Source organism: Pseudopodoces humilis, chromosome 5 (genome assembly GCF_049639895.1).
Source record: "Pseudopodoces humilis isolate 2021_Gansu_Grassland_sample_001 chromosome 5, ASM4963989v1, whole genome shotgun sequence".
Classification (NCBI taxonomy): domain Eukaryota; kingdom Metazoa; phylum Chordata; class Aves; order Passeriformes; family Paridae; genus Pseudopodoces; species Pseudopodoces humilis.
In genome coordinates, this window is record NC_142204.1 from 49,611,837 (window position 1) to 49,637,503 (window position 25,667).

The 25,667-nt window shown below is 39.1% G+C and overlaps 1 protein-coding gene across 1 annotated transcript in view; it reads right to left on the reverse strand.

The window, feature by feature from the left end:
• Nucleotides 1-21,057, reverse strand: part of CTTNBP2 (cortactin binding protein 2) — a 78,489-nt gene extending 57,432 nt beyond the window's left edge. The window contains 2 exon segments of the mRNA XM_005519241.3: nucleotides 9,502-9,609; nucleotides 20,919-21,057. Coding sequence (XP_005519298.3) covers nucleotides 9,502-9,609; nucleotides 20,919-20,987 — 177 coding nt within the window. The 5' untranslated portion in view covers nucleotides 20,988-21,057.
• Between the last annotated feature and the right edge of the window lie 4,610 nt (nucleotides 21,058-25,667).

Sequence of the window (25,667 nt, forward strand, 5' to 3'; positions counted from 1 at the left end):
GCAAGGCTCCTGATGATACCACACTGGGAAATGCTGTGGACTCTCTTGAGGACATGAGGCCTTGCAGAGAACTCCAGATAGTTTGGAACACTGGGCAATATTGCAATTTAACAAGTCCAAATGTCAAATTGTGCAGCTGGGATGGAGCAATGCCAGGCACAAGGATAAACTGGGAGAGGAGTGGCTGCAGAGCAGCCCTGCAGAGAGGGATCTGAGGGGGCTGCCTGACAGCAGGATCAGTGCGAGTCGGCTGCCTGTGCCCGGGCAGCCAAGAGGGCAAACCCCAGCCTGGGCTGATCAAACACAGCATCAGCAGTAGCTGGGCAAAGGGGTGATTATCCCACTCTATTCAGCTTTGGAGCAGCCTCACTGTGAGTTCTGTGTGCACTTCTGGGCTCTGCAGTTTAAGAAGGACGTGAAGGTGAGTGAATGCATCCAGAGGAGGGCAAAGAACCTGGGGAAAGGGCTCAAGGGAACGTCCTGTGAGGAGGGCAAGGACTCTGGGCTTATCCAATTTGGAGAAAGGAGACTGAGGGGTGACCTCAATGCTCTGTACAGCTTCCCAGGAAGGGGAGACGAAGCGGCTACTCTCTCTCACTGGGATCCAGTTAGAGGATACACAGGAATGGTTCAAAGCTGCACTGGGGGAGGATCAGACTGGACACTAGAGAGGTGATTGATGCCCCAAGCCTGTCAGTGTCTGAGAAGCATTTAGATAATGCCCTTGGAAAACACACTTTATCTTTTGGTCTGCATTGAAGTAGGTCAGGTAGCTGGATCAGAGGATCATTGTTCATATCCCTCTCAACTAAAATAGTGTCTTCTATTCCCCTTATACGTTTATTTGAGACAGATTAAGAGATGTTTTAAATTTTTTTTCACTGTAATATTCGCTGGAAGGTAAATTGTGAGAGCAATACGTATTACCTCTAAGGGGAATTTAATTATTGATACGACCATTAGTGAATAAGATGAATGAAAAACTACATTACTAAATTATTTTGATTGATAGAAAGAAACAATTTAAAGTAAACAATACTGGATTTTACATTTTGGGTTTTATGCTGTATATTAAAACTTTAAAGCAATTTTCCATCTATAACTCCTTTTACAGATACCATTAGCATTAGCAATTAAAAATTTTTCATGTAACAGCTTATATCTCCATAATATGTAACTAAAATCTGACTTTGCTATTTCAGTGCTAATTCACTATAATCACTGTTGCTCTATTTTCTCAAATTTTTCATTCATTAATAAAAATGGAACTCCAGCTTTAGACCTAGTGCCAAGTATTTTCACTTAGAAGCCAGAGCTTGTAAGACTGATGCCTCTCTGTGTGAGAGCAGCAGGTGGAAAGACTTGTCCACCGGTCAGAACAACATCGAAACTGTGTGCAAGGGAGAAATGCCTGGGAACATATACATCCGAGCACAACAAAAGTAATCAAAGCTGCATATTTTCGAAGGTGTTGAAAAGGACCCCAAATCAAATCTCTTGCTTATTCACAACTACTTTTTACAGATTATTACCATATTCTTTTTTGAAGAACCAAGAACAAACCTTATATATTTCTTCTTCAGCAACATTAACATGAAGAGACACACAAACCAAGAAAAGGAGTTATATATTCAGTTGCACTTGAGCATTGTTATCAGCAAAATTATCTATACCATTTATTGGCATAGGGGAAATATGTTCCCTGAACTAAAAAATTGAAAGTTTCAGGTAACATAACACAGATAACAGATGACCCAGTTACATTTCTCTTTTTCAACAATGTGGGTAATGATGACAAACAGATAAAACATTTCAGGTAAGTCACACCTTTATAATTCACAAAGATCACAGAAATGGAGAAACAGTTACATTAACATGATGCTGTAATTATTATTATTATTATTATTACAAAGAATGTGTGCATCTATCTCTACGCACTAGCTGATGCTGGATAATGCAAAAAGATCAAACAAGGGTAGGAGAAATCAACTGGGAAAGGGAAAGCAATTATCCAAATAAAAAAATCAGCAGAACACTTTCAGGGAAATTGGTAGTATCATGCCTGCCAACAATAAAGACATTCAGATCCTTTGTGAAAAACAAAAGTACACTATGATCAGTTTAACAGTCACTGCTGGCATGAAGAGTGAAAAAAGTTGTTTGCAATGCAAGGCTATAGGGTTTTCATGCTAGAAAACAAACCTCACAGTTTCATACACGTGTTCTCCAGTTTTAGGAGAGCCTGGAACAAAGGTATTCAACCAAGTAGTGAAGCTTAAGCTTAGTGAAGCAATACAGAGATAGGACTGATTTTATATGGTTTAGGAAAAGTTCTGCATTGTTCAGTGCTTAATGTCGCCCTTTGGCAAATAGCAAGTAACTACCACAAGGAGTGATGTAATGTGACTGAAACTTATTTTATCAACAAATTCTAGAAGTGGACTTTATATGTGTCAAAATAGCAGGATCACTCAGATCATCAAAGTTAATTAGTCTGGGGATTGCTGCTGCCACAAGCCCAACATCTTTTGGAAAAAGTGAGACTTTATTCTATTCATAACGAAGTGTACACTTACGTAATTACTGCTACACAGAAAAAAGAGTATAAAAAAGTAAATACAATACAATATAAAGTAACAGAATATATAAACCGTGATCAAATAAGGGCAAACCAAAATCTGAACATTAAGACTGTAAAAAACAATGCCTTTTCAATTAGGTTCAAAGAGCATGCCTCATTACTCTAAAACTTGAACAGAAACTGTTTCAAACTAAATACTATAAAAAAAATTTCATCTACTGACTCGTCTGAGGTTTATCCATACTTCATAATTTCCTTGAAATCAATTTTAAATAGCTTGCCAACAATGAAATACTAGTTTTTGACGAACCCATCCAGGAAAGTACATTAAACTCTTACTAGGACAGTAAAAGTTCTAAGCATAACCAGACACATTGGACAGGTAAAGACAACCTATATTTAGGAGAAGAGAAAATGCATACACAACCATCATTAAATTCAGTAAATCAAAAGTAATGATCAGATGAACAAAGACATAATTTGCAGAGAAAAGCAAGGACAATCTGCAGATTATTAGCTCCCAAATATTTAGCACAAATTAATTTTTATGCAAAGAAATTGCAATATGCAAAAATGAAAATGCAAATAAGGCATTATCTGACTTCTATTTCATGGTTCACTTCTGCCACCAAGACCAACAACTGCCATCATACTGTCTACAACAACAACCTTCTGTTACACACAGTTTAATATCTTCTTCTCCTCCTTCTACGGAGTTATAATTTTTCCAAGACACCTGGCTACAAAACAGGCTGCCTTACTGCCTGCCAGTAACCTCCAAAGCCACCTTCTGCATGTTCTTACTCCATTCTGGATTCATGGGATTCATACATATAGGAGAAATTTGAATTCACATTTTAGATTCCCAACTTAGAACAATTACTGAAGGTAAGGGTCTGTAATTTATAGTAAGTGTAGCTCCCTTTGGCAGATTACACTTTATGTGCAGTTTCTCTCCCTATCAATCAATTTGAGAACAACTAAATTACAAGGATGCATTCCTTTTTTCCTGGTAAGTCCCAGATTTCTTCCCTTCTAACCCCAAAATTAATTCTAGAAGTCCTAAGTCTTATAGTACAATTCTTACTGACTTTGTGCAGTAGTTGAGGATAAAAAAAATTTATTCATACACAACTGACAGTTACTGTGTTGGTAATAACTTTATTTTAATGTGTAACTTTCAGAGTACAGGCAAAACCAAGTATCATCCCATGACAAGATGCAAAAGACAACAAATAATATTAAAAGGATATGGAAATTCTAACTGATAAATCCGATTTTTTTAACCCAAAATCTCAGCCTACAGTAGGCAAAAGTCTGTCTTGGCAAACTGAAGGAAGCCCTTTAGCTAGACAGGACTCACTGGTAAGCAGACAGGTCAAAGTAGACAAGTATAGCTTGCAAGTATCTACGACTCTCCTTGCAACTATTTTTTTTCCAAGAACAGGCTATTTATTACTGAAAATGCAGAGCTGAGCATGGAAGGCCACACATTTTGCAAAGAAATTCCAGTATCATTCCCAATTACCCACCAAAAATCTAACATAATTATACAGTATACTATTGTGATAAACTATAATTGACTCAGGGTGTCTTAAATATTGTTCCATCTACACATATGCTTACTGAATTGCAAAAGTGGTATAGAAATACACCTACTTTTACCAGTTGTCATCCAAACAGTTCATGTTTTCAAGGAGATTAAAATAAAACTATACTGTTCAGTGTTTAATCATTGTGGGTCAAAATCGAATGACAAGTTTACTAATAAAAACCTTCCACAATGCACAGCTCAGGACTTGAAAGCAAACTAGCTTAAGCAAAAATGCAATCCACCTTCTGGGAAGGAAAAGACTCCATGTGCCTAAGGTCCTACTTTTTGGAAGGAGGTCTTAGGACTAGCTGCTGTCAGTTCAGCTGACACAGTCCAAGAGTAGTCTGTGAGGCAAATCAAAGCAAAGTTAGGTGGAGACAATAGGGACAGTTTCTTCAAGAGCATGTTCTTAATCAGAATGCTAAGGCAGGTTCACTCAAGCAGTTCATTCACACACACTTAGATATGTAAAAAATGGCCTTTATCATTATGAACTCCAGTATCTTATAAACTACATGATTCCTGAAACAATCTTATCATCCTAAAACAAGTAAGCCTCCTGTGATCCTCCCTTTGGGAAGACTTGTGTTAAAATACTGAATTTCTCAGGCAATTGATATCCCAGTAATGCTAAAATGATTAACAGGAGAGCTGGAACCTGAAAACTGGCATTCAAGACACTATGCATTAGCTATGTCAAAGAAACATTGTGCAAATCTACACAGTAATCACTATGCTCTCTTAAAAGCTGTTTATCCTTGTTTTTAAATCTTACATTTTTAAACTGCAAGATTTTAAAATAAAGCTAATAGAATGGGTTACTAAACTTTAATGTGAGTATGAGGTATTCTTACAGGATGCATTCATTTCTGTCTTTTGACCTACCTATTTTATTACATTAATATTTGTACCTTCATTACAAAATGCTTTAAGAACTCATATACTTTTGCTAAGGCAAGCCATGAATTATCTTACAAGAATTTCTACTTGGATATAATACAGAAACTATGATTTCTTTGTAGCTCCATTGATTAAGCTGCAAGCCTGTCAAAATGCTTAGATTCAGGGAGATAAAATTCAGGCAGAGCTAGCTTCTACAGCAGAGATTGTTTTTCTTCTTATCTTTTATATAAATTTAGATAGTCTAACTCAAATTCTCTGAGCAGTTAAATTAGCAAAGTCTGACTTTCCCTAACTCTGTACTCTACAGTTCCTGTACAGTGCTCAATAAAGGACAGCACAAATCTCTGCCTTCCCTTCAACTAAAGCCCTAACAACAGTATGAATTTTCTTACTCAGCAGCCTGGTTTTACGGCACTGCCTATTTTTGAAATGATTAGCATTTTGTCAGATTCTGCAGAAACTGGGTGGAAGTTTAAACAGATGTTGGTACAAACACATACAAAGAAAATAAGCTTTCACGTCTTATGAAGTTACAGTAAATATTAAATACAGTAGGGCTTTCCAACCCTGAAGAAACACTTAAAACCAAGTTCATGTTGCCATTCATATATTGTCTTCCTGACTCAGACAGCACATATACAGAATCTCCTGATTTGGAGCTTGCTAAAGCTCAGAGAAAGCTCATTGGTATTGCAGTCAATTTTAATTAACCAAAAATATATCCACTGCTGGTACTGGTAGTTCTTCTAGACTTTTTTTTTTAATTCATTAGTGATTTTTCTCAACAATCAAATAAAGTTGTTCTAAATCCATGTAATGTGGTATATGAAAAAATCTAGTATGGTAAAAATTTGCATTTTTTTGTTCACATTAAATAATGTATACCATAGAAGCAAGCATACATTTTGAATTTACCATTTACCACCTAATGAAATCTACATAAGCAAATAAATGTATTTTTACAATAAACAGAAATCCCAACTGAATGGGGCTCTAAAATTTAGATGAAAAATAACCTATAAAGGATTTAACTTTATGAGTCAATTACAACAAGAAGCAGTACTTAGTATCTACAGTTCTATTCTTGATAGCTATTACTACCACATCAATTCCTCATATGAGGGTCAATGCATTTAAAAAAAAAAAATCCTCTAGAAAATAAACAGCCACACCAACCACTTTTTGTCTGGAGAAAAAAATAACAAATGAATGCTGTATTTGAGATCACAGTTGTGGGAGGCCAGACCTATGCTTTGACTATATGGCCACATTATCTCCACATTAGGAATAAATTATCCCCTTATTACAGGCAGACAGATTATTTGGATAACTGAGACAGATGCAGGCAGCAACTACAGTAAAGTCTCCCTCCATTTTGAACTATATGGACCCTCAATAGCAATTAATCAGCGAGTTATTTCTCATTAATGAAATGATTTTCATTATTTAAATGGTAATCTGAAGCTAATTTTAAGTGCAGCACAACCATGATCACGAAGCTACTAAAATACAGAAATTACAGATTCAAAAAAAAAAAATCATGTTAGTCACTCGGTGTAGTAGTTATATATATCAGAGCACTAATGAGAAAGCTTTACACAAAGATCCTCTGAGGTGAATCCTGATGCTCTTCTCCACTGTAAATTAACTTATGACTTGGAGAATAAACCCAGAAATTTGACTCCAAGCATCACAGTGGTCTACTTTTCCAAGTCTGTTGGTTTTCAGAGGGCTGAACTTGCCCAGCTACTGATTGATAATTACTGTAACTATTTCAAGCAGGAACCAGTGCATATTATAAAGGAACAACAATGTGTTGTGGAAATGTAGAAGTAAATATCTGCATATTTCTCACAGATTTCTTCTTGAAGTTTTGGTTAGTTTCAAAATCAGTCTTGAAAGTATCTAAAACTTATATAAAGTCCAGTGGAAACTCTACTGCACATTATGAAAAAAGGCACAAAAAAAAAGCGTTAATTTTTATACATGACATGAGGTTTGATTCTTTCTAATTTATTATGTGGCACAAATTCCATTACCTTAATAAAAATCAACACTTTATTAACCAAACTTATCTTCCCTCCCCATCCAAACCCTCAGGATGACAATTTAACAACATTTCTTCACATAATCTCAAACTGCTGGCCTTTCATTTAAGATTACTTAAGAGGAAAGGAAAAATACATATTCTCTAGTATAGTGTTGAAAATTATCAGGCTTTGACCTATCATAGAAATTGGGCTTTGAAACAGCCCTGAACTACTAGTAGGATTACAAAAATTCCACAGCAAGCCAATTGCCCCAGTGCACAAAAACACACTCACTAAAACTTTTCCTAATTTTGAAACAGACCATCATCTCTTTTTGAAATAATGTTAGCCTTTTCCCTTACACAAAAACCATTTTCTTCTTGCTTTAAGAATATGCAAACTATGTATGCCTATTTGTTGCAGCAAATCAAAGTACCAAATCTTACACAATTCCACTGGCATTCTCTTGTTCTACACTTCTATATTTGGCTAACTAGTTTATTTTTGTGTGCTGCTTGGAGAATCCAGCTACTAATACTGCTGACTTGTGGCTTCCCAACTAAGAAGCCAGAAGATCCAAAAGTATCATACTACAACACATCAGCCTACAGTTCTTCAGCAGGTATGGCTTCCAAGTTACCCAGTACTAGTACAGCTAAAGGCAAGCTGCCAGGAAGATTTGAGCTACACACAGAGCTTGTTTAGAGAAACTAGAAATTGAGATGCAGGAGGAAAAAACCACCAAAAAACAAACAAACAAAAATATCCCAGCCCCCCACTTTCAACATTTCACATTTCACCTTATGTGAAATTGAGCTACTTTTTGTATTTCAATTTCAATTTAATCATCAAAGCCCATTTCAGCAGGTGCATGTGAATTTGATATAGACTTTTTCCTCCTGGGACCACACTATGCTGATTATATAATGTTTACCATCATTAAACACTTACTGCATTTTAATTTTTTCCCTTCTTTTTTTCCATTTTGCTCAATTTCAATTCATACATTTTTTTATATGTAGTGCAGTAGCTTGTTCCTGAATATTTACTAGAAAAAATTGACTGAATATTCTATTTGCATTCCTTCGAAGTTCAAAGAGTCAAAAAAAGAGACTCTGGATGTGCTGTGCGCACTATTTTCACTTTTACAAAACTTTAACTGGCAGACAGGGAAAATAAAATTCCTAGTCCAGGAAAATGAGCCATGGAATTGTCAAACAGCTAGATAAAAAGGCAGTACACTTCAACACATGAATGTAACTGAAGGCCAAACACAAAGTAAGTTCAAAGTGCAGTAATACTCCAGAAAAATATTGCTCCTAGTGTCTCATTGTCACTACAAAATGAAAATTACATTTTATAGGAGAGATTTATACCTATAAAGCCTTCAGTTATTAATTTATGTACATCAATGACAGCTACTTTAAAGCTCCATTTGCAACAGATGATCTGAAGCAACCACAAAACAACTTAATAAAAATGCATTTACCATTGTTACTGTGACATTTCAAGTGAAAAATGTTCCCACACTACTTGATAATCATTATACATACTACTAAAAATTAGCATGAAATGTATTTTATTACATTACGGTTTTGCTTTACAAGACCTTCAATACCTTAAAGAGGACAATTTCCCCTTATTCAGCCAAGAAGTTATAAATATTTTTAACCCACAGAATACTATTTTCCCCCAAATCTGCATCTGTTTGGCAGCTCTGTTAAATTTTCTTTTGTTTCCGATCAATATTAAAATCAATATGGTCATAAAAAATCATATTTTAATTAAGTAGTTTTGTTTGCAGTCTGAAAGGCAACTTAGTTGATGGAAATGTACAGTCTCCTGAAGCAGAAAACTAACTTTCACATGTGCCTAACAATAAAAATCTAACCAAATACTTGTAAGTGCTGTTAAGAGCATGTATCTTATTTCACCTTTTATTAAAAAAGTACTTCCCTAAGTGGATATGCCCACCTGATTTTTGTCCCTACTTCCATCTCACTGAAAATGAAAGCACTGAATAGAGTGTATGACTGAATATAGCCTATTAGAACAAATTACAAATGGACTGCATTTTCCTTTGAAGTTATTCTTTTCTTTCCCAAATAACAGACTTTAGAAAATAAAATAATTTAAAGAAGAAGGAATTTCACAGGTTTTTCACTTACCTCTTTGAAATTTTGTTTGTATTTTAGACCAAAATTATGTATAATTACCAAATGGCTACAACTAAACAAGAACATATTTTGTTATTACTGAGATTTAGTCAACCTAAAACTTTAAAAATCACAATTTATTCTTCCACTAACAATATTCTATGTATAGTATAAAGGAAGTGGCAAAAGAGAATTTAAAAAAAAAAGCCTAAAAGCAAATCACAACAAACAACTTACCCGCAAGGCTTCGATCACAAGGTCTCGTGCTTCTAGTTCTCCTTCCATTACACTCAAAAGCATTCGCAGTTCTGACTTGCTCAGGTTATCCACATCAAACTCTCTTGTCTGTAAGAAACAAAACACTGATGAACACACTGACTACAATAGCTACTGTAATTTTGAAACAGTCTGATTATTTTTATTTAAAGTGAAGAAATTAAAGCCCTCCCATATTATATTGTTTCAAATTGTTGCAAGGGATCAGTCCTGCAAAGTCTTGTGAATGATAAAGGTGAAATGGTAAAGGCTAACTCTGTGACTTCCCTTGTGCAGCTTCACATAGGCTTAAACAATTCAACAGATGTGAAGCATCACTACATGGAGGAAGGTGAGAGAGAGGGAAAGGATATTAACCACAGCACACCTAAAGCACCTGTGCAAACAGCTACCAAGTTACCACCACACACCAGGCTGAATGTGAACTTCTGAAGGACAAGTTGTGAATTATATGTATGCTTTATTTGCAGTCTCTCTCATTTGTTAGGCTGGAGGGAAACAGTACAGGTTTAAGAGGCACTAACAAAGGACAGTTCATAGCAACAGTATCTTTCCAGTCCACAGTTACTAAGAACAGTGTAGGTCTGACCGCCACCCTGAGCAAGGCAGGAGAATGAGTTTATACTGATGAATAAAATCACTCAGCACATACTCAGTGTGTACTGTGAATGTCAGCATGGCTTCTCTAAAACCAAATTCACCTCACAAACTGCTACAGCTCTCTAACAACATCAACGGGAGCATGGTAAAGTGGATCCACTGGACACTAATGTATTTGAACTTTCCAGAAGCTTTGGACAAGGTTCTGTATCCAATATTATACAGGAAGTCCTATCCAAATGTATAGGAATAAAAGATACTTCATGGATAGGAAACAAACATTATGGGTAACAACCACTCTCCAACATGGAAATAGGTAAGCAGGGGGCACCTCTGGGATCAGCCTGACTCAAGTTCTTCATCAATAACCTGAAAAAAGGATAGAGAAGTGGCAGATATTTCATATGGAAGCTGGCACATAACTCTTCACTTACAGGTGAACAACCTCATTTTACCCCTGGTAAAAGCACATCTCAAGTACTGCATGAAGTCTTCACCTAAAAAGTGCAAAATTGGCTAATTAAAAGAATGAAAATAAAAGGAATAAGTACTGTATGAGGAAACACTACAAGGCTGGAAGCCTTGATTTTGGAGTTGTGGCAAGGGAAATGTTATTCACAAAATATTCACAAAATCACAAAGGTAGGTAGATAAGAGTAATACAAGTCTGTTGTTCACCATCCACAATGCTAACATGAGTAGGCACTTAATGAATTTAGAAGGGGATTATTTTCAGGGAGAGAAAACAATTTTTAGATTCAGCTGCCCAGATTAATTTTCAATATGCTATTATTCCTTGTAAGGTAAACACTAAACTCCTAGCTATGATGTAGATGTGTTTACTAGAAAGCACTGCAAAGCAAACACTCAACTATCTTCTATGAAGTAATCTGTTGTCAAATTAGGTGAGCCATGTATCTGGATATACTGTCTATTTTCCCCAAAGCACATATAATCTAAACATTTACCCACTCGGGAACTTACTTCGGTAGATAAAAATCTAATAATAATTAAGTCAAGTACCATTTCTACTTTTTCAAGGCTAGAGGATGGCAGAACAGTAGTGTTCTATTCAAGCCATCAGGCTTGAAGACCTAGATAGATCTAAAATACCCAAAGCTGAATCTGTGTTAGTATTATTGTGTTAGACTTTTACTTTGCAGTTGAAACACACAGAAGTGCACAAATGGCTAGTAAGAACTCTGTACCAGAACTTTAGATATTTACATGCAATATATGTTGGATCAAGCTTCCTCATTTAGGTAACATGGATCAACCTCCCTGCACAAGTAGCGCCATCCCAGAGCACACAGCACAGGACTGTGTCCAGATGGTTCTTTATCTCCAGTGAGGGAGACTCCACAGCCTCTCTTGGCAACCTGTTCCAGTGCTCAGTCACTCAAACATAAAGTTCTTCCCCATATTCAGGTGGAATTTCCTGTGCATCAGGTTCTGCACATTGCCTTTTCTACTACTGCTCAGCACCTCCCAGCAGAGCCTGGCTCCATCCCCTTGGAACCCTCCCTTCAGATACTGACAGACATGGATGAGGTCCCCTCTCAGTCATCTCTTCTGAAGGCTGAAAAATTACCTCAGACTGTCCTCATAAGAAATGCTCCAGTCACCCTATTTCTATTAAGCATAACTGTTTTGAAGATGGGGCCATCCATTCTAATCAGAACTTTAGCCTGAACAACAGTTATCTTCTATTTTTGCTGTCTGGGTGAGCTATTCCTCTAATCCAAAAAACAGCTCTTACTCTTCATGCCAGTAAATTGAGAAGAAACAGCCAGTTCCTTTGAAGGCTTTTTTCCAATATATGCTGCAGCAGCCTCTCACAGTGCTCCTCACAATTCTATATATAATACTCACTGATCTAAGGACACATATAAAATGAAAAGTCACTAAAATTATACAGCTCCTCATACAATCTAGTGTCAGTAGAGTAGATTTTACCTTAAAGGCTGCAGCGGTTTTCACTCTTGGCACTTCTAATTACTAAATTTAATTCAGTCAGATACAAGGACCCACTTATCCACCATTCTTCTTCTGTGAAGCACTTCACAAAACCTAATACCTCAAGGATAAGAATTGGTTTCTTCATACAACTTCTTTGATAATAGAGAAACTAATGCAGGGATATATTTTTTTTCCCAAAATAAAAATCAAATAGTATAAAAAAGTAATATTCAGTAACGGTCTTTGAAGTTGCCATTCAGTGGTTTATCCACTACATTATCTTCCCATTCTAAAATATGCTTGTCTCTTCTGCCAAAAGAAAAAAAAAAGAAAAAAAGAAATAAAAAGAAAAAAAAAAGGAAAAAGGCACTCAAGCTTTCTGATAGCCAGGGACAAAGTTAAGGGGGGCATCCCAAAAGTACAGTACATGAAACACAGCCCTACTCTTTTGCCCAAGTCAGTCAATTCAGTCTGTCAGAAGGTATAACACAAGGCAGATCTTTGTCAAAATACTGTCCATCACAGGTGTAACATCTAATATCTGCAATCTTTCCTGAGACATAAATGAAAACATTTTTCCATTCTTAACAAACCATAGATTTTCTTCAATATATGTGATGCAGTGATGAGATTTCTAACTAAGCATTTGATTAAGCAATTACATAAATTTTGTTCATGGGTACACCTTGAACTAGAACATTAGAAAAGACAGCAAAAACTAGCAGTTAAGTGTTCTCTCTGGTAATTTATGGTTAGAAATAAATACAACACAAAGAAACTTCAACAGGAAGAAATTCCAACAAGACATTCAAATTGTTTTTTATATTTTTAATTAAAAAAAAATTAAATAGTAACTAGCAAAACCACTTCATATCTAAACAATTCTAGCATATGAGGCTAAAAAAACCCACTTACCCAAGCATCCTGTCTCCAAAAGCAGCCAATAAGGGATGCCTTGAAATCAGGACTAGAACAAAGCAAGTCCATAATGATACTTCCCAGAAATACTCTCCCAACCTCCATCAATTTTCAGCTTATTCACCTTCTGAGCCAGATACTGTCATTTTCTATGTAGCAGTCCTCAGCTGACATATCTGCTGTGAACCTGCCCCCTTTCTTTTTGAACCTCTATGTAATTTTAGCATCCACAGCACAATTACACATTTTGTGGAATCCACCACCTTTGCTGTCAGGTACTTTTGTCTGATGCCTTCTCATTTTAAAATATGAAACTGTTCACAATCAACCAGAAGAGACACACAAACAGAAAAAATGCTTTTTAGGATGAAAGAGAATGCCATCATTTTTCTGGTCTTGTGTATGAATAATTTTACACCCACTGAGGCTTTTTTTCCCACAACTTTATTTGACAAATTCTGAAATTGGAATGTCTACTTTTTTCCAGTACTTTAATGTCATCTTCAACTTGTTCACTATGAATAAGCAACATCGAATCCATTCACACAGGGTAAGAGGGTGCATGGCAGTCACTGAAGACACTACCACATCTTCTCCCCATGCAAATCTCTGAATCAGCGCTCATGGCGCTGCAACACAGCCTTCCCTAACTGGACCAAGATACAGATTTTAAACATCTGAAATATTCTCAAGCACCACTGTAAAAATCTCTTCAAGACTTGAATAGATAAAGCATATGATGAAATAAAATTATACTTGCTCTTAAACACTCCATGCTATCTTCTGGGGATCAAGATGTCCAATCACGGCAGGCTTGCCCCAGATGGAGCACTGTTTGGCCAAGTCATAGAAAAAACTGTTGGTTAGTTCTAGAAAGGATGTTAGATCCTCCTAACATCTTCCAGTGGAGCACTAAGTCTTAGATCTCCAGAAAATAAAGATGGCCTTAGTAGCTCATAGCTTATGTGCCATCTGGGGTTTTGCTAGAATACCTTTGGCAGAGTGCCAAGTTGTAAAAATTCAACTATCAACTTACCAACTTTGTAACCAAGCCAGCCATTGTACTGGTTTTATAATGGAGATACAGGAATATGTTGCCCTAGAAGATATTTCATATACACAACCAAAACACAAGAGGACTTTTTCCTCTACCTCTTTCAGATTTTAAAATGTTTGTTTATAAGAATAAAGCACCTGAAAAACATTACTTCGGTTCTCTCTGTCTCTAAAAATCCATGTTATTTTTCCAGATCAGTTTTTTAAGGAGTGTATGTTGCCTGGCAGCAAGTGCACTGACAATAGAACAAACTGCTAATTAGCTAAAACTCATCCAACTACCTGCATGTGCATCACAAAAACCATACAGGGAAAATGATGCCAGCAGTGCTAAAGACTAAAATGTAAGTTCTGCCAAGCCAAAAGGAAGAAAAATCCATCAGTTTGAACAAGAGAAGGACTACTCAGAACAGCAGTGATCAAACTGGAGAGGTGTTTTCCAGCCTCCATAGCCTTTGGAAAAGATAGAAAGAAGATGAAATTGGAAGGTCACCATGAGGCATAGGAACAGAATGGAGTCCTTCTCAAACGCCAAGCAATTTAGAGTAGAAATGGTAAAAGTCTTTACAGTTAAACACATCACACCACTCTCAAAAAAAAAAAAAAAAAAAAAATAAAGGGAGAGATTGAGAGATTGGTAGTGCCAATAGTGTGGATAGTACTGGCAACCTCAGAAACTAAAAGTGCTGTTTATTGTGCTACCGCAACAACTGTTAAAAACTGCTGCCTTCAGCAGAAGCTGGAAGAGACAGGTAAAGTTTAAAAGCCACAACTTTGTACTTTCCCTAAACATATCACAGGAAAAAACCAAGTTAGCTGTGAATTAATCATAAATGACCATAGGAAACAAGCTCCTTTTTCAGAAAGCTTTTTAAAAGACGGAGCTGGGTAATAATCCAGGACTTGAGGAAGAAACCTGTGGAGCATAACTGAGGGCTGGAAGGGCAGGAGCGGGGCGGTGAGAAATACAAAAACATTGTACAAGAAGACACATAGGGAAAAGCTGTCAAAAGTAAAAAAAAAGTATTTTCAGGAAGAGAAAGGTACATATTAGTACATTTATTACGTATTTTAACTTGAGTTCTCATCAATACACAGCAGAATCCACTTGAGGATTTACAAAGCAGACTTCCCAGATAAGGTTCTAAAAATCAAAAAGGTGTGCTATTACTTATTAGGCTATACAAAATAAACTTCTAGTATACTGATGGCCTCACATCTTCAAGACCCATGAAACAACTGCACCCGAAAAGCACAACCATGATATGTATGTTTTACAACAACAAGTATATTTCCCAGGTACAATTCATCTGATCAAGCATAAATATCTATTTACACTAATTCTCTTTAGTTTCCTATAGAGAATTATTTAGTATTGTTTGAAATGTCCCAGGAATCACAGACAGCTTTTCTGGGACAGGCAGATTTGATACAGAACTTAGGAGAATCATCCATGCCAACTGGACTAGCAGCAGAAGTCCAGCTGGGATACCCCAGAGTATCACATATGGGCCACTAAAGGTGAAAACCTAAAGGTGTGTGTCTTGTATGCATGTATGTAAGTGTGGTACTTAATGGTACCAGCTATGCAAGTCAGGTACCCAATGTCCCTTTATTTTCAATGGAGAACTAATCAGCTCAGCCAAATAAACAAAAAAGCTATTCAGCTAACCACCACCAGAACTACTTTCTCATGGCTCCACTGAGTGTAACAGGATATTAAATAATGTGCATACACATAGACACCTAAATTTAAGTGTCTTGAACCCCATTCATACCTTTACCCACACCTTCAAGAGTCAGCTACCTAAGTCACTTCACTCAAAACCAGTGAAGCTCATAAACCTGTTTCTAAAACAGGTTATTCCTTCTAGCCACTTACTTCACCCCACCAGCTATAAAAGGAAGTGGATATGTGGTCAAATGAATCATAGCCCTTTTCTAATAAAGAAAACTGCAGAGAGACTGCTAAAAGAAGTGGTTATAACATCCACATAGTATTCATGAGTACTTCAGGGAAAACCACAGTTTATTGCTTTGCCTGTGGAAGGCATGCTCTTTAGTCTGAAACTAGGGTAAGAATCTGTGATCTGATGCTTCACCAGAAATTATCTGATGCAAAAATACATGTCCATTTCCCACCACATCCAAGATGAACTTAAGAAGATATAACCTTTAGGAATGTTCTAGTAACAGAAACAGGTATGAAAGCAGAGAAATATCTTTCAAGGAAAAGCAATGTGGTTTGCTCCCCAACTAATATGGATTTTTTTGCTGAAGAGAATACCATCTGATGTTAGCATTCAAGACTCATAAAATTTCATAGTCATACCCAAGGGATCATGAGGATACTATATCCTAATTTAATAATATATATTAAATTATAGCACCCATTATCTCAATGACTTTTATTGGATTGTTCACCACTAGAAGTTACCCACTTATTCTGCCCCCCTCAAGCACACCTCCCCAGCTTTCTGGGTTTTTCAGAAGGTTTTCTTTAAATGGTGTGGGGGAGGTTTTCTTAGCTATTATGGGCTTTCTTGGCTTCAGCTAACAGCAAAACTTTTAACAGTTTCAACATTAACCATAAATATGCCTTAGAGCTGGGGAATTTGTTTTGGAAACAACAACAAAAAACCCCCAAACAACCAGCCCCCCAACCCCTCCAAAATTACTAAGACATTGACCTTTATACACACCCATATATTATCACAGCTGTTAAAACATTTGTGCACAAAAAAAGCCACAAAGATACTTTACAATTTTTTAGTTCAGAGCAAGTTAGGCTTCTGTACAGATTGAGGCCCACAAATCTTCTAAAATCATGTTTAAATTCTTAGATTTAATAGGCAATTTCTGTTCAGCAAGTTGCTTTCAAATAAGTCACTTCTAAGGCAAATATTATATGATTAGATATAGATACAGATACACACAGTTGAAGCTATCTGTTTTCCAGAATTTTACATCTTACTTTGTGCTACAGGAGAGCCAAAACACAATGCCAAAGAAAGCTTTAACTCATATGTAATTTGTACATACCAGTACATCTTCCCTAAGCCTACTTGACAGCTTCTGATTTACATGTTCAAGGATTATACAGGTGTTTTAAATAAATTGTTCCTTTTTTTTGGGTAAGAGTAGGTGCACAACCAGACCACAAACTGCCGTCTTCCTGAGATCTTTCCTTCCTGTCCCAATTTCCATCTCTATTCCTATCTTGGTATATCCCCTCTGAGACCAAGGCAATGCTTATACAAATGAAGTCAAAGCAGTTGGGAAAACAACTGAACTTACCGCATCCATCAGCTTTACACCTCCCATGCCACTTTCACATATCTGGCTCAGATTTTTCACCTGTGCACTTCACCTCTAGTGACACAGTGTGACAGTCCACATTTGGAAGAGGAAGGAACATTTACAAAGTGGACTGCATTCAGTGGCTTTCTTTTCTCATCCCCAGAGTTGTTCACAACACAGGAACAGAGGATGTGCTGCAGGTTGTGAAGTAGAAGGAATAGAAAAAGGCAGTGCTCTAGTTTGGAGAAGGGGGACGAGAGGAAGAAAGGAGGTTTGAAGCGTCACTGCAAGATGGATTGACACCAACCTCTCACCACAGAGAAACAGGAGAACTAGAACAGACAGAACTGTTCTGTCTCTGCATGTCACCTACATGCTGAAATACAACAGCATGGCACATCTGACTAGAAGAAAGTAAGTTCTCTGAATGATAATGCTACATAATGAAAACTTTTATTCAGATGAAAACAGGGTTGCTAATGGTCCTTTTGTAAGTGACCATTTCCTAGGATGTAATCTCTTGTAAGAGATACAGTCTTTGCTTTTCAAGGCTATGATCTCATTTTCTGCTACTTGCAGTAGTTTTCAGATAAGAATCCAACTCATCTAAATCAGCCTATATAATAGATATGATCAAGCTATAATCTAGCATTTCACTATACTGACGAGAATGGCAGCCCTACTACAAATATTCTTATAGACTGATAGACAGTGAATACACCAAGCTAGGAATAAAATACCCCTCACAAAGTCACCACAATTCCATGACACTTCATGGAATTTCTCTGAGTTTATGTATTTTTTCTTAGTATTGATAACTTTTCACGTAGGGTAACTTTTTGTACTGTTACATGACCCACAGCAACCCACAGTGATCTTCTGGGGTGTGCACACATTCTCAATGCAGTTTTGTAGCAACATTCCTACTCACTTTAGTGGAGTAAAGATTTCACTCTATGAATATCCACTGTATGTACAGCTTTACAGACAGTAGAAGGTACTGTCTTTGACGGGAAAATAACATCTATGCTTTTGATCACTGGTCAAGCAAAATCAACCCCAAAAATTTCACTGAATAATTTCAACAGACTTCATGTTTGATATAACAGGCTTCTCATAGGCTTTGTTAAATCTACACTGAAGCTGAAGTATGTGACAAGCCAACCCTCTCTGCACAGCAGGCTGATGTTCAATGTTTCAACAAAAGAACTATCAAATTGGATTATTTCTTCCTATTATATAATTATTATTGGTAGACATTAGGCAGATGGAAATAATTCAAAGATGTTTTAAAACACACACATATGTTTTCTCTCAATTCTAATCCAAGTTGCACCAACACAATTTCAGTGACTCCAGTGAAATAATGCTTAGCAGGTATGAAAAAGGACTAGAACCACTCCCCTGCCATTTTTCCCTGTCATTCTTACCACCATAAAAATACCAGTATTTTGTGGGAAAGAACTGATGTGTTCACCAAATGCTGTGCTTTATCCAAGGAAACTCAGAATAACAAGATTATTGGCTTTGTTCCTAAATGTAACAAACTGTAGAACAGTCTAGGCTTTTTGAGTCAAATTCCCTGGTGAATGTAAAAAGGGGAGGGAAGCACTTCCTTTTCTACAGTGCTTCTAAAAGGAGCAGAAAAAGTCTTTATTTTTCAGTGATGTCATTGACAGTGTATCAAGACACAAGAACAGTATTTAGTATCAAGAAACTCTATGGTGCTGTCCAGTGTCACATACCTTCTGCTTACAGCATAAAATTTACACATTAACCCATTACTAATACAAATAATTTTAAAATATTTTGTTACTGCTCAAGTATAGCTATTTTGTTGGGGAGAAACACACAGTTTACATCCTAGTATGTCTTCCCTTTTAAAAACATACTTTAAAATAAGTGTGCAGTGGAGAGCTAGCCCTCCTACCTTTCACAATGAGAACACTAAATTGCATGTGTGGCTTATACTTCACTGCCGAAGAGTGTGATATTGAAGTGCAACTTGATTACAGGCTACTTGTTTGATATTTAAAAAATTAAAATTAAGGCAGTATTAATATGAATACACTAAAGAATTTAGTATAAATAACTTTGTTCAAAACTTGGGCCTTAATGTATTTAAGCTTTCTTTTATTGATTCTTGCTTTAATATTCATTTAAGCCATGGTTATATCGTTGTTTTAAAAGACAGTGATGTCATAAATATGCACTGCGTAAAGTTTGCTTTTTTAAAGGAAAACTGAATTTCCACAGCACTGCAGATTTTAAGACACACAAGGACAATTACGTACACAGTTGGAACAAGGTTTCAGATAAGAACTAGTGCCAGTTTGGAAGTAAACAAGATAATAAAAAATAAAATGCTAGCAATAACCTAAATTTCAGAGAAACTAGTGTCCCTCCCTTCGGGAGTCATCGCCTTCAGGAACGATCCCAACCAGAACGAGCACCACCGCGGTTTTACTGCCCCGAACTTCGCATGTGGCTACGCGACTGAGCAGCTATAGCCTGACTCTGGACCCACGGCTGCCGGCCAGGCGAGCTCCTAGGGCTGGTTCGCCCCGAGAAGTCCCCCGACAGGCTGGACCACGCCAGGTCTGGGGTGCATCGGGAGAGCTGCCGGGCTGACAGCGGTCTGCCAGAGCACGGCCGAGGAGCCGCGGCCCAGCAGAGGCGCAGACTGCCCGAGAACACGAGCCTCGCAGCCTTGCAGGAGAGAGAGCCCAGCGCTGGCCCAGGGGATCGCAGCCTCCCCCGACACCGCTTTAACCATCGGCTGGCACCGCACCGCATCCCTCCGCCTCCCTCCCAGCCGCCTCACCCACCCGCAGAGAGGACACGCCGGCAGGGAGCGGGTTTTGCTCGGCTTTTGAGGGTATTTTAAATGGGAAACCAGATCCTGCCCCTGGGGCGCGGGCCATGGGAGCCGAGACGTCTCCACACACCTAGCGCTCGGGACGGGGACTCGGGGCGGGGGAAAAGGACGGTGCCTCTGCATCGAAAATGCCTCACGAGAAGCAGGCGAAAGCCAAGCGCCCTGCGGGCCCGGCAAAGGGTTAAAAAGCAACATTTCCTCCGCCCCGGTCTGACAGGTCCCGCCGCCCCAGCCGCTGTCAGCACCTCAGCCCTGCCGGAGAGCCGGGGCGCAGCCCCCTGGCTGTGCGAAGCAGCGGAAAAGGGGTGGTGGGCGCGGGAGAAGCGAGACGGGGAGCGGAGCCCCCTGCATGCCCCTCACGGGCGCCGCACGCCGTTCCCCGCTCCGGAACAGCGGGAAGGAACAATGGGGGAGAGAACCCACCGCCCCCGCTGAAGGGACAGCCGCAGCGAGGGAGACCCCGCGCCTCTCCCTGTCCTTGCCCGGGGCGGGACGGGGCTCGGCGGCAGCGGGTCCCACAGCGAACCCCGTCCCGCCGCGGGGGAGAAGGACGGCGGAGGGCCGGAGCGGTGGAGGCAGGTCTCCAGGCACCGCTTCGTCCCAACCCCATGGGGGAACCCTCCTCGCCGCGGCTGGGTCGCACCCCCTCTCCCGCCAGGCCGATTACCGCTGCCGTGGCCGCCGAGTCCTCCCGCCCGCCAGAGCCGGGCTCGCCGCTCGCTCCCTCCGTCGCCATCTTCCCGCTGTATCGGCTCCGGCGCGGAGCGCGGTGCGGAGCCGAGTGGTGGAGCCGCGGCCGCCAGGCGCTTAACCCGCTCCCCGCCGGCAGCGAGCCCGCCGGCAGCGGGGGCGCCTAACCTCTGCGGCGCCGCGCAGGCGGGGCTGCCGAGCCGAGCCGAGCTGAGCCACCCCCTGCGCCGGCAGAGGCGAGCGACTCCCGCCGCCGGGCGCTCGGGCTTCCCCACCCACCCGCTCCCGGTCCTCCATACGGCGGCCCGGAGACAGGCGGAGGGGGAGCGGGACCTCGCCGCCGGCGGCCGGCGCGCAATGGTGGCGGAGGGGAGTGTCCCCACTACCGCGCTACTCGGGCCCCACGCACGCATCGCTCTCCTCCCTACCCACCCCCGTGCCTTAGCAGCAGCAGAAGGAAAAGAAAGGTTGTGGATGGGACGGAAAAAATAGTTGTAGTGGATTGGCTTACCTGATCCGTGAGACCTTTAAACCAACTGAAGTTTTTGAGAGGAGAGCAACTGTGCCTCTCCCTTCCTGGGGGTGCTGACTGGAGGAGTCACCTCTCCCTCCCCTTCCCCTGTGCAGAAGTTTGGGGGAACATTCTGCTATTTGCCATTATTTGACTGGCTTATTTTCAAGACATGTTTTCAGAGTCTGTCTGAGGGTCCAGGCCCAGTATTTTGGCACCTCTCAGACCCGGTTCTGGAGCCTATCCTGACCTGAGGCTGCCGTTTACCATTCCAGGTGGCTACTGTTCAGGATTCCTTCCAGAGGAAGGTTTTGGCAGCTGAGCTGAGCCAAATACCACAAAGGCTCAATGTTCCTCACCCAGGAGTACCCCGCACTGCCCCTCTCCAGCGGATGTTCCTCACGGTCTTGCTGTACTGCTTTGCCCCAGCAATGGGCACCTACACCAGAACCAAATCTAAATGTACTGCCCAGTGGAACCAACTTACCTATTATAAGCTGAATTTGCAACTCTGTTTACTCTGCACCCACATGGAACTTCCAACAACAGCAGGCTCCTTTGAGCCTTGCCAGGCTCCTGCTTTCCCAGGGCTGCCTCAAGTCTGCTCAACTAAGTCTCTTGACATCAGGACCAGAAATGGGCCAACCTTGATCAAAGACAGCAAATGTTCTTCTAAGCATGATGTACCTAAGGAAGGAAGTAAATCCATAAATGAACTTTTTCCATTTTACATTACCAGAAGGGGTAATGTAAATGTAGAATGAACTCCAGTTGTAAGGTAAACACACACTGAACAGAGCAAGAAGAAGGCAGTATATAGGCTCTATTACAGGGCACATAAAATACAGTTGAAGAGATGTTTTACGGTTTAGGGTTTGTTTTTCTCTCTCTTTAAAAATGAGCTCTCCTCCTACTCAGGTTTTACATTTTTTATAACTATAGTGTGTGCTCACATCCCTTCTACCACTGAAGCTAAGAAACTACATTGATGACACATAGCCTAAAACAACTTGTTTTTCTCAGTTTTCAGCACTCTAATACCATTTTACTTGTTTAGGACAAATTGTTGCTTGCCTTCTTTATTGACAGCAAAGTAACATGCTCAAGACATCAAATAACATTACTCATAATTATTATTTATATAACTTTGGAATAGTATTTGGTGCTTTGCCTCCAAGGAATGCAACAAAAATAATTTGTTTCCTATGAACTCTGTCATACTCCTCTCTAAAATGGATTAAAATACTGAAGTTTTTTAAATTGCTCGAGGATATATTTTCTCTTACTGATTCCTATCTACCATTATTATTGCCAGTACTTCCCTATTGTGTTAGAATAATTCTCTGTCCCTCACAGTTAGTTACGTGTCTCTCTGAGCTGGTGCAAAGCATGAACACAACATATTGTGTAAATACTGTTTTTAACACCATATATGTCAGAGTAATGATGTAGCAAAGACTGCACCATTTATCTCTTGCTCTGCTGAGATCATAAACTGGTTTAGCTGATATTTTATCAATTACCAAGTGTACATTTATCAAAATAACAATGAATATTATATTAGTCATAGCTTGCCATTTCAGACTTGAGAACTGATATCTCTTTCCTCATCTGAAAATAAATTTAGAATGATTTCTGAGAGATATGGGAGTGCTCAATCTCAGCCAGCAAAAAATTAATAGAATAGATGGACCAGCAACACTTCAGTTAAAAGCCTATCTCCAGACAACTAATATACAGCACATCATTCAAGTGCTGGAATTAGTTTGACCTGCTGTTATGGTCAAAAAGATGACAGATATGCTTTTGAAGGAGTGATCTATACTTCTTTATGTCATGAAATTAATCGTCACAACATTTTAAAAATATTACTGATGTTTGTAATTGTATGAGACCATACTGCATGTTTGTGTTTCTTCACTCTTTCCCCTAGCAGCAGCAACAAGGCTTATGGTTGGCATGAGAGCACTAAAATTCATATTAGATATTGCCAGTTGCTACTGGGAGTAGATTCTCATGCTGCACAGCAACCACTGCATCATCAGATATGGTGGTATGGTCCAAATGTCTTGGAGATTTTGCTGCCTGAAGAACACCTTCACACTGGTGATCATCTTCAAAATAGATATTTTTTTCCTTGATTGTTACTACTGCATCACTGGACAAGGTCTTAGTTATTCTCTGGTTATTTGTCTTATGCTACTGACATCCTCTCTCAGAACTGGCTCTAAAGTCAGAGTAATACAGCATCTACACATATTAATTACTTCAAAGTGAGGGACAGCATGACTTCATGACAGCTGTCATAGTGCATGGTCATTTCTATGCCTTCATTATTCAGAGCAAAACTGCTCTTTAATGCATGTCTAAGTCAGAGCCCTTCTAGGAGAAGAAATTGCCTTTGCTTTTACAGACAATTATCACTACAGCAAGGCAAAGGAATGGTTTCTCTCAGAGCAAGGTGCTTGCTGTTTTACTATTAGCATGTAGCTGGCAAACTGAATGCAATTAACTGTTTTTCTGCTATTCTAGTTTTATTTGGCCTGAGTAACATAAAGAAAAGCCCAAGCCTAGGAGCAGGCCTTAAGTGTATTTCTTTCCTATGAGCAGAGAGCTGGCACCAAGCAGTGGAATGTGTCCACACCTTACAGGTTGCAGCCTCTGAACTGAATGGTGCATATTCCCTCTGTTAGCACACAACTGCAGTGACAGGAAATGCCTCCCTTGGTTTTATATTGACAGGGAAGTAAATTGTGTATCTCATCAAAAAGTAATGAATCACTCTATCATCAAAATCTTCCCAAAGGTCATCCCACTGAAAACTTTAGACATTTCTTCCATCACCCCCATCAAGCCAAGCCAAACAACATAATTCAAGTACTGCAGTAATTACTTCCTCAGGGAACTTTGGGTTCGGAGACCTATATTCAATACAGAGCACGCTGATAACTCTGAACCATTGACTTGGGTTTTGTAAAGAAGGGGTTGCTTTCTCTGGAAGAGAGCACACCACTGTCCAGGTGAAACAGCAAAAGACACAATATTCTAGAGGGCATGTTGGCTGCTTCTGGGGATCTTAAACTAACATTAAAAAGAAGGGTTAAAAGGAGGCACAGTCAAAGCATTGAGAACAAAATAGAATCTCCAGTAGGCATTCAAAGAAGAGATGCTTTAATTGACTCTGCAGGAGGAACACAATTAATAAAGAAAGTGTTGGAGTTGTTGATTTGTGAGCATAAATTCAACAGTGTTGAATATTACTATAAGCTAGGGATGTGATTCACATGACTGGAGTGTTGAAAACTGTCTATAATCTGCTTAGAAAGGAACAAATGCACAAAAAAAGGAAAAAACTATCAAAATAGAATGTTCTGTGTGTCAGCATTACTGACATCTCAGGAAAGGCTATTTGAATGTTTATGTGCTATTTTTTAATGTTTAAAACATAAAATGAAGTATTTAGTGCCTACTGCAAGCCCCACATCATACTAAAGAACAACATCCTCAAGTATCTTTTACAAAAGAAGAGACAACTGCTATCACTGAGGCTTTGCTTTGAATGACATCATTTTGCCAATACTGTAACATCCTGTAAATGTCTAAAAATTACGGGTGACAATTCAAAAAGTTAACCTTGAGCAGGAGGATTCTAAATGAGAAATCCTTTTAACACAAGCAGAGGAGAAGCTTGCTCCAACTGGAATCTAAAATTTGAATGTTTGCTGTGCCTAAGTTTTAGAAATCTGAGCCCAGAATGGAATCTGGAAACTAAAAATGGGTACAGCTTATGAATTTGAAACATTTATTTTAGAGAAGTCTTGAAGTCTGTGTTATGCAAAAAGATCACACACCGATCTTGGAGTTGAAATACATTAGCTTTCCTATGAGGAAGAAAAAAAATGATAACTCATTTGCTGTCAAGACCAAAATGGAGTGTGTACAGCTTTCTAAATACCAGAAAGGTATAGAACAGTTAAAATTATCAAACTGAAAATGTATCAAAATGTTCAGAAAAGGTAAAATCTGTATCCTATTTCTCTCTTTCATTCATCTTCTCTTACTGGTGGGTACCAATAAGGAATGTGAAATAAATCCAGAGAAGTTTTTTAACTGAAGTAATAAAGGTGCAGGAATCAGGAATTCTCAGAACCAGTTTCCCTAAGCAGGCATGATGACTAATGTACTTCTACAGGCATCAGCACTTCCAAGCGAAAA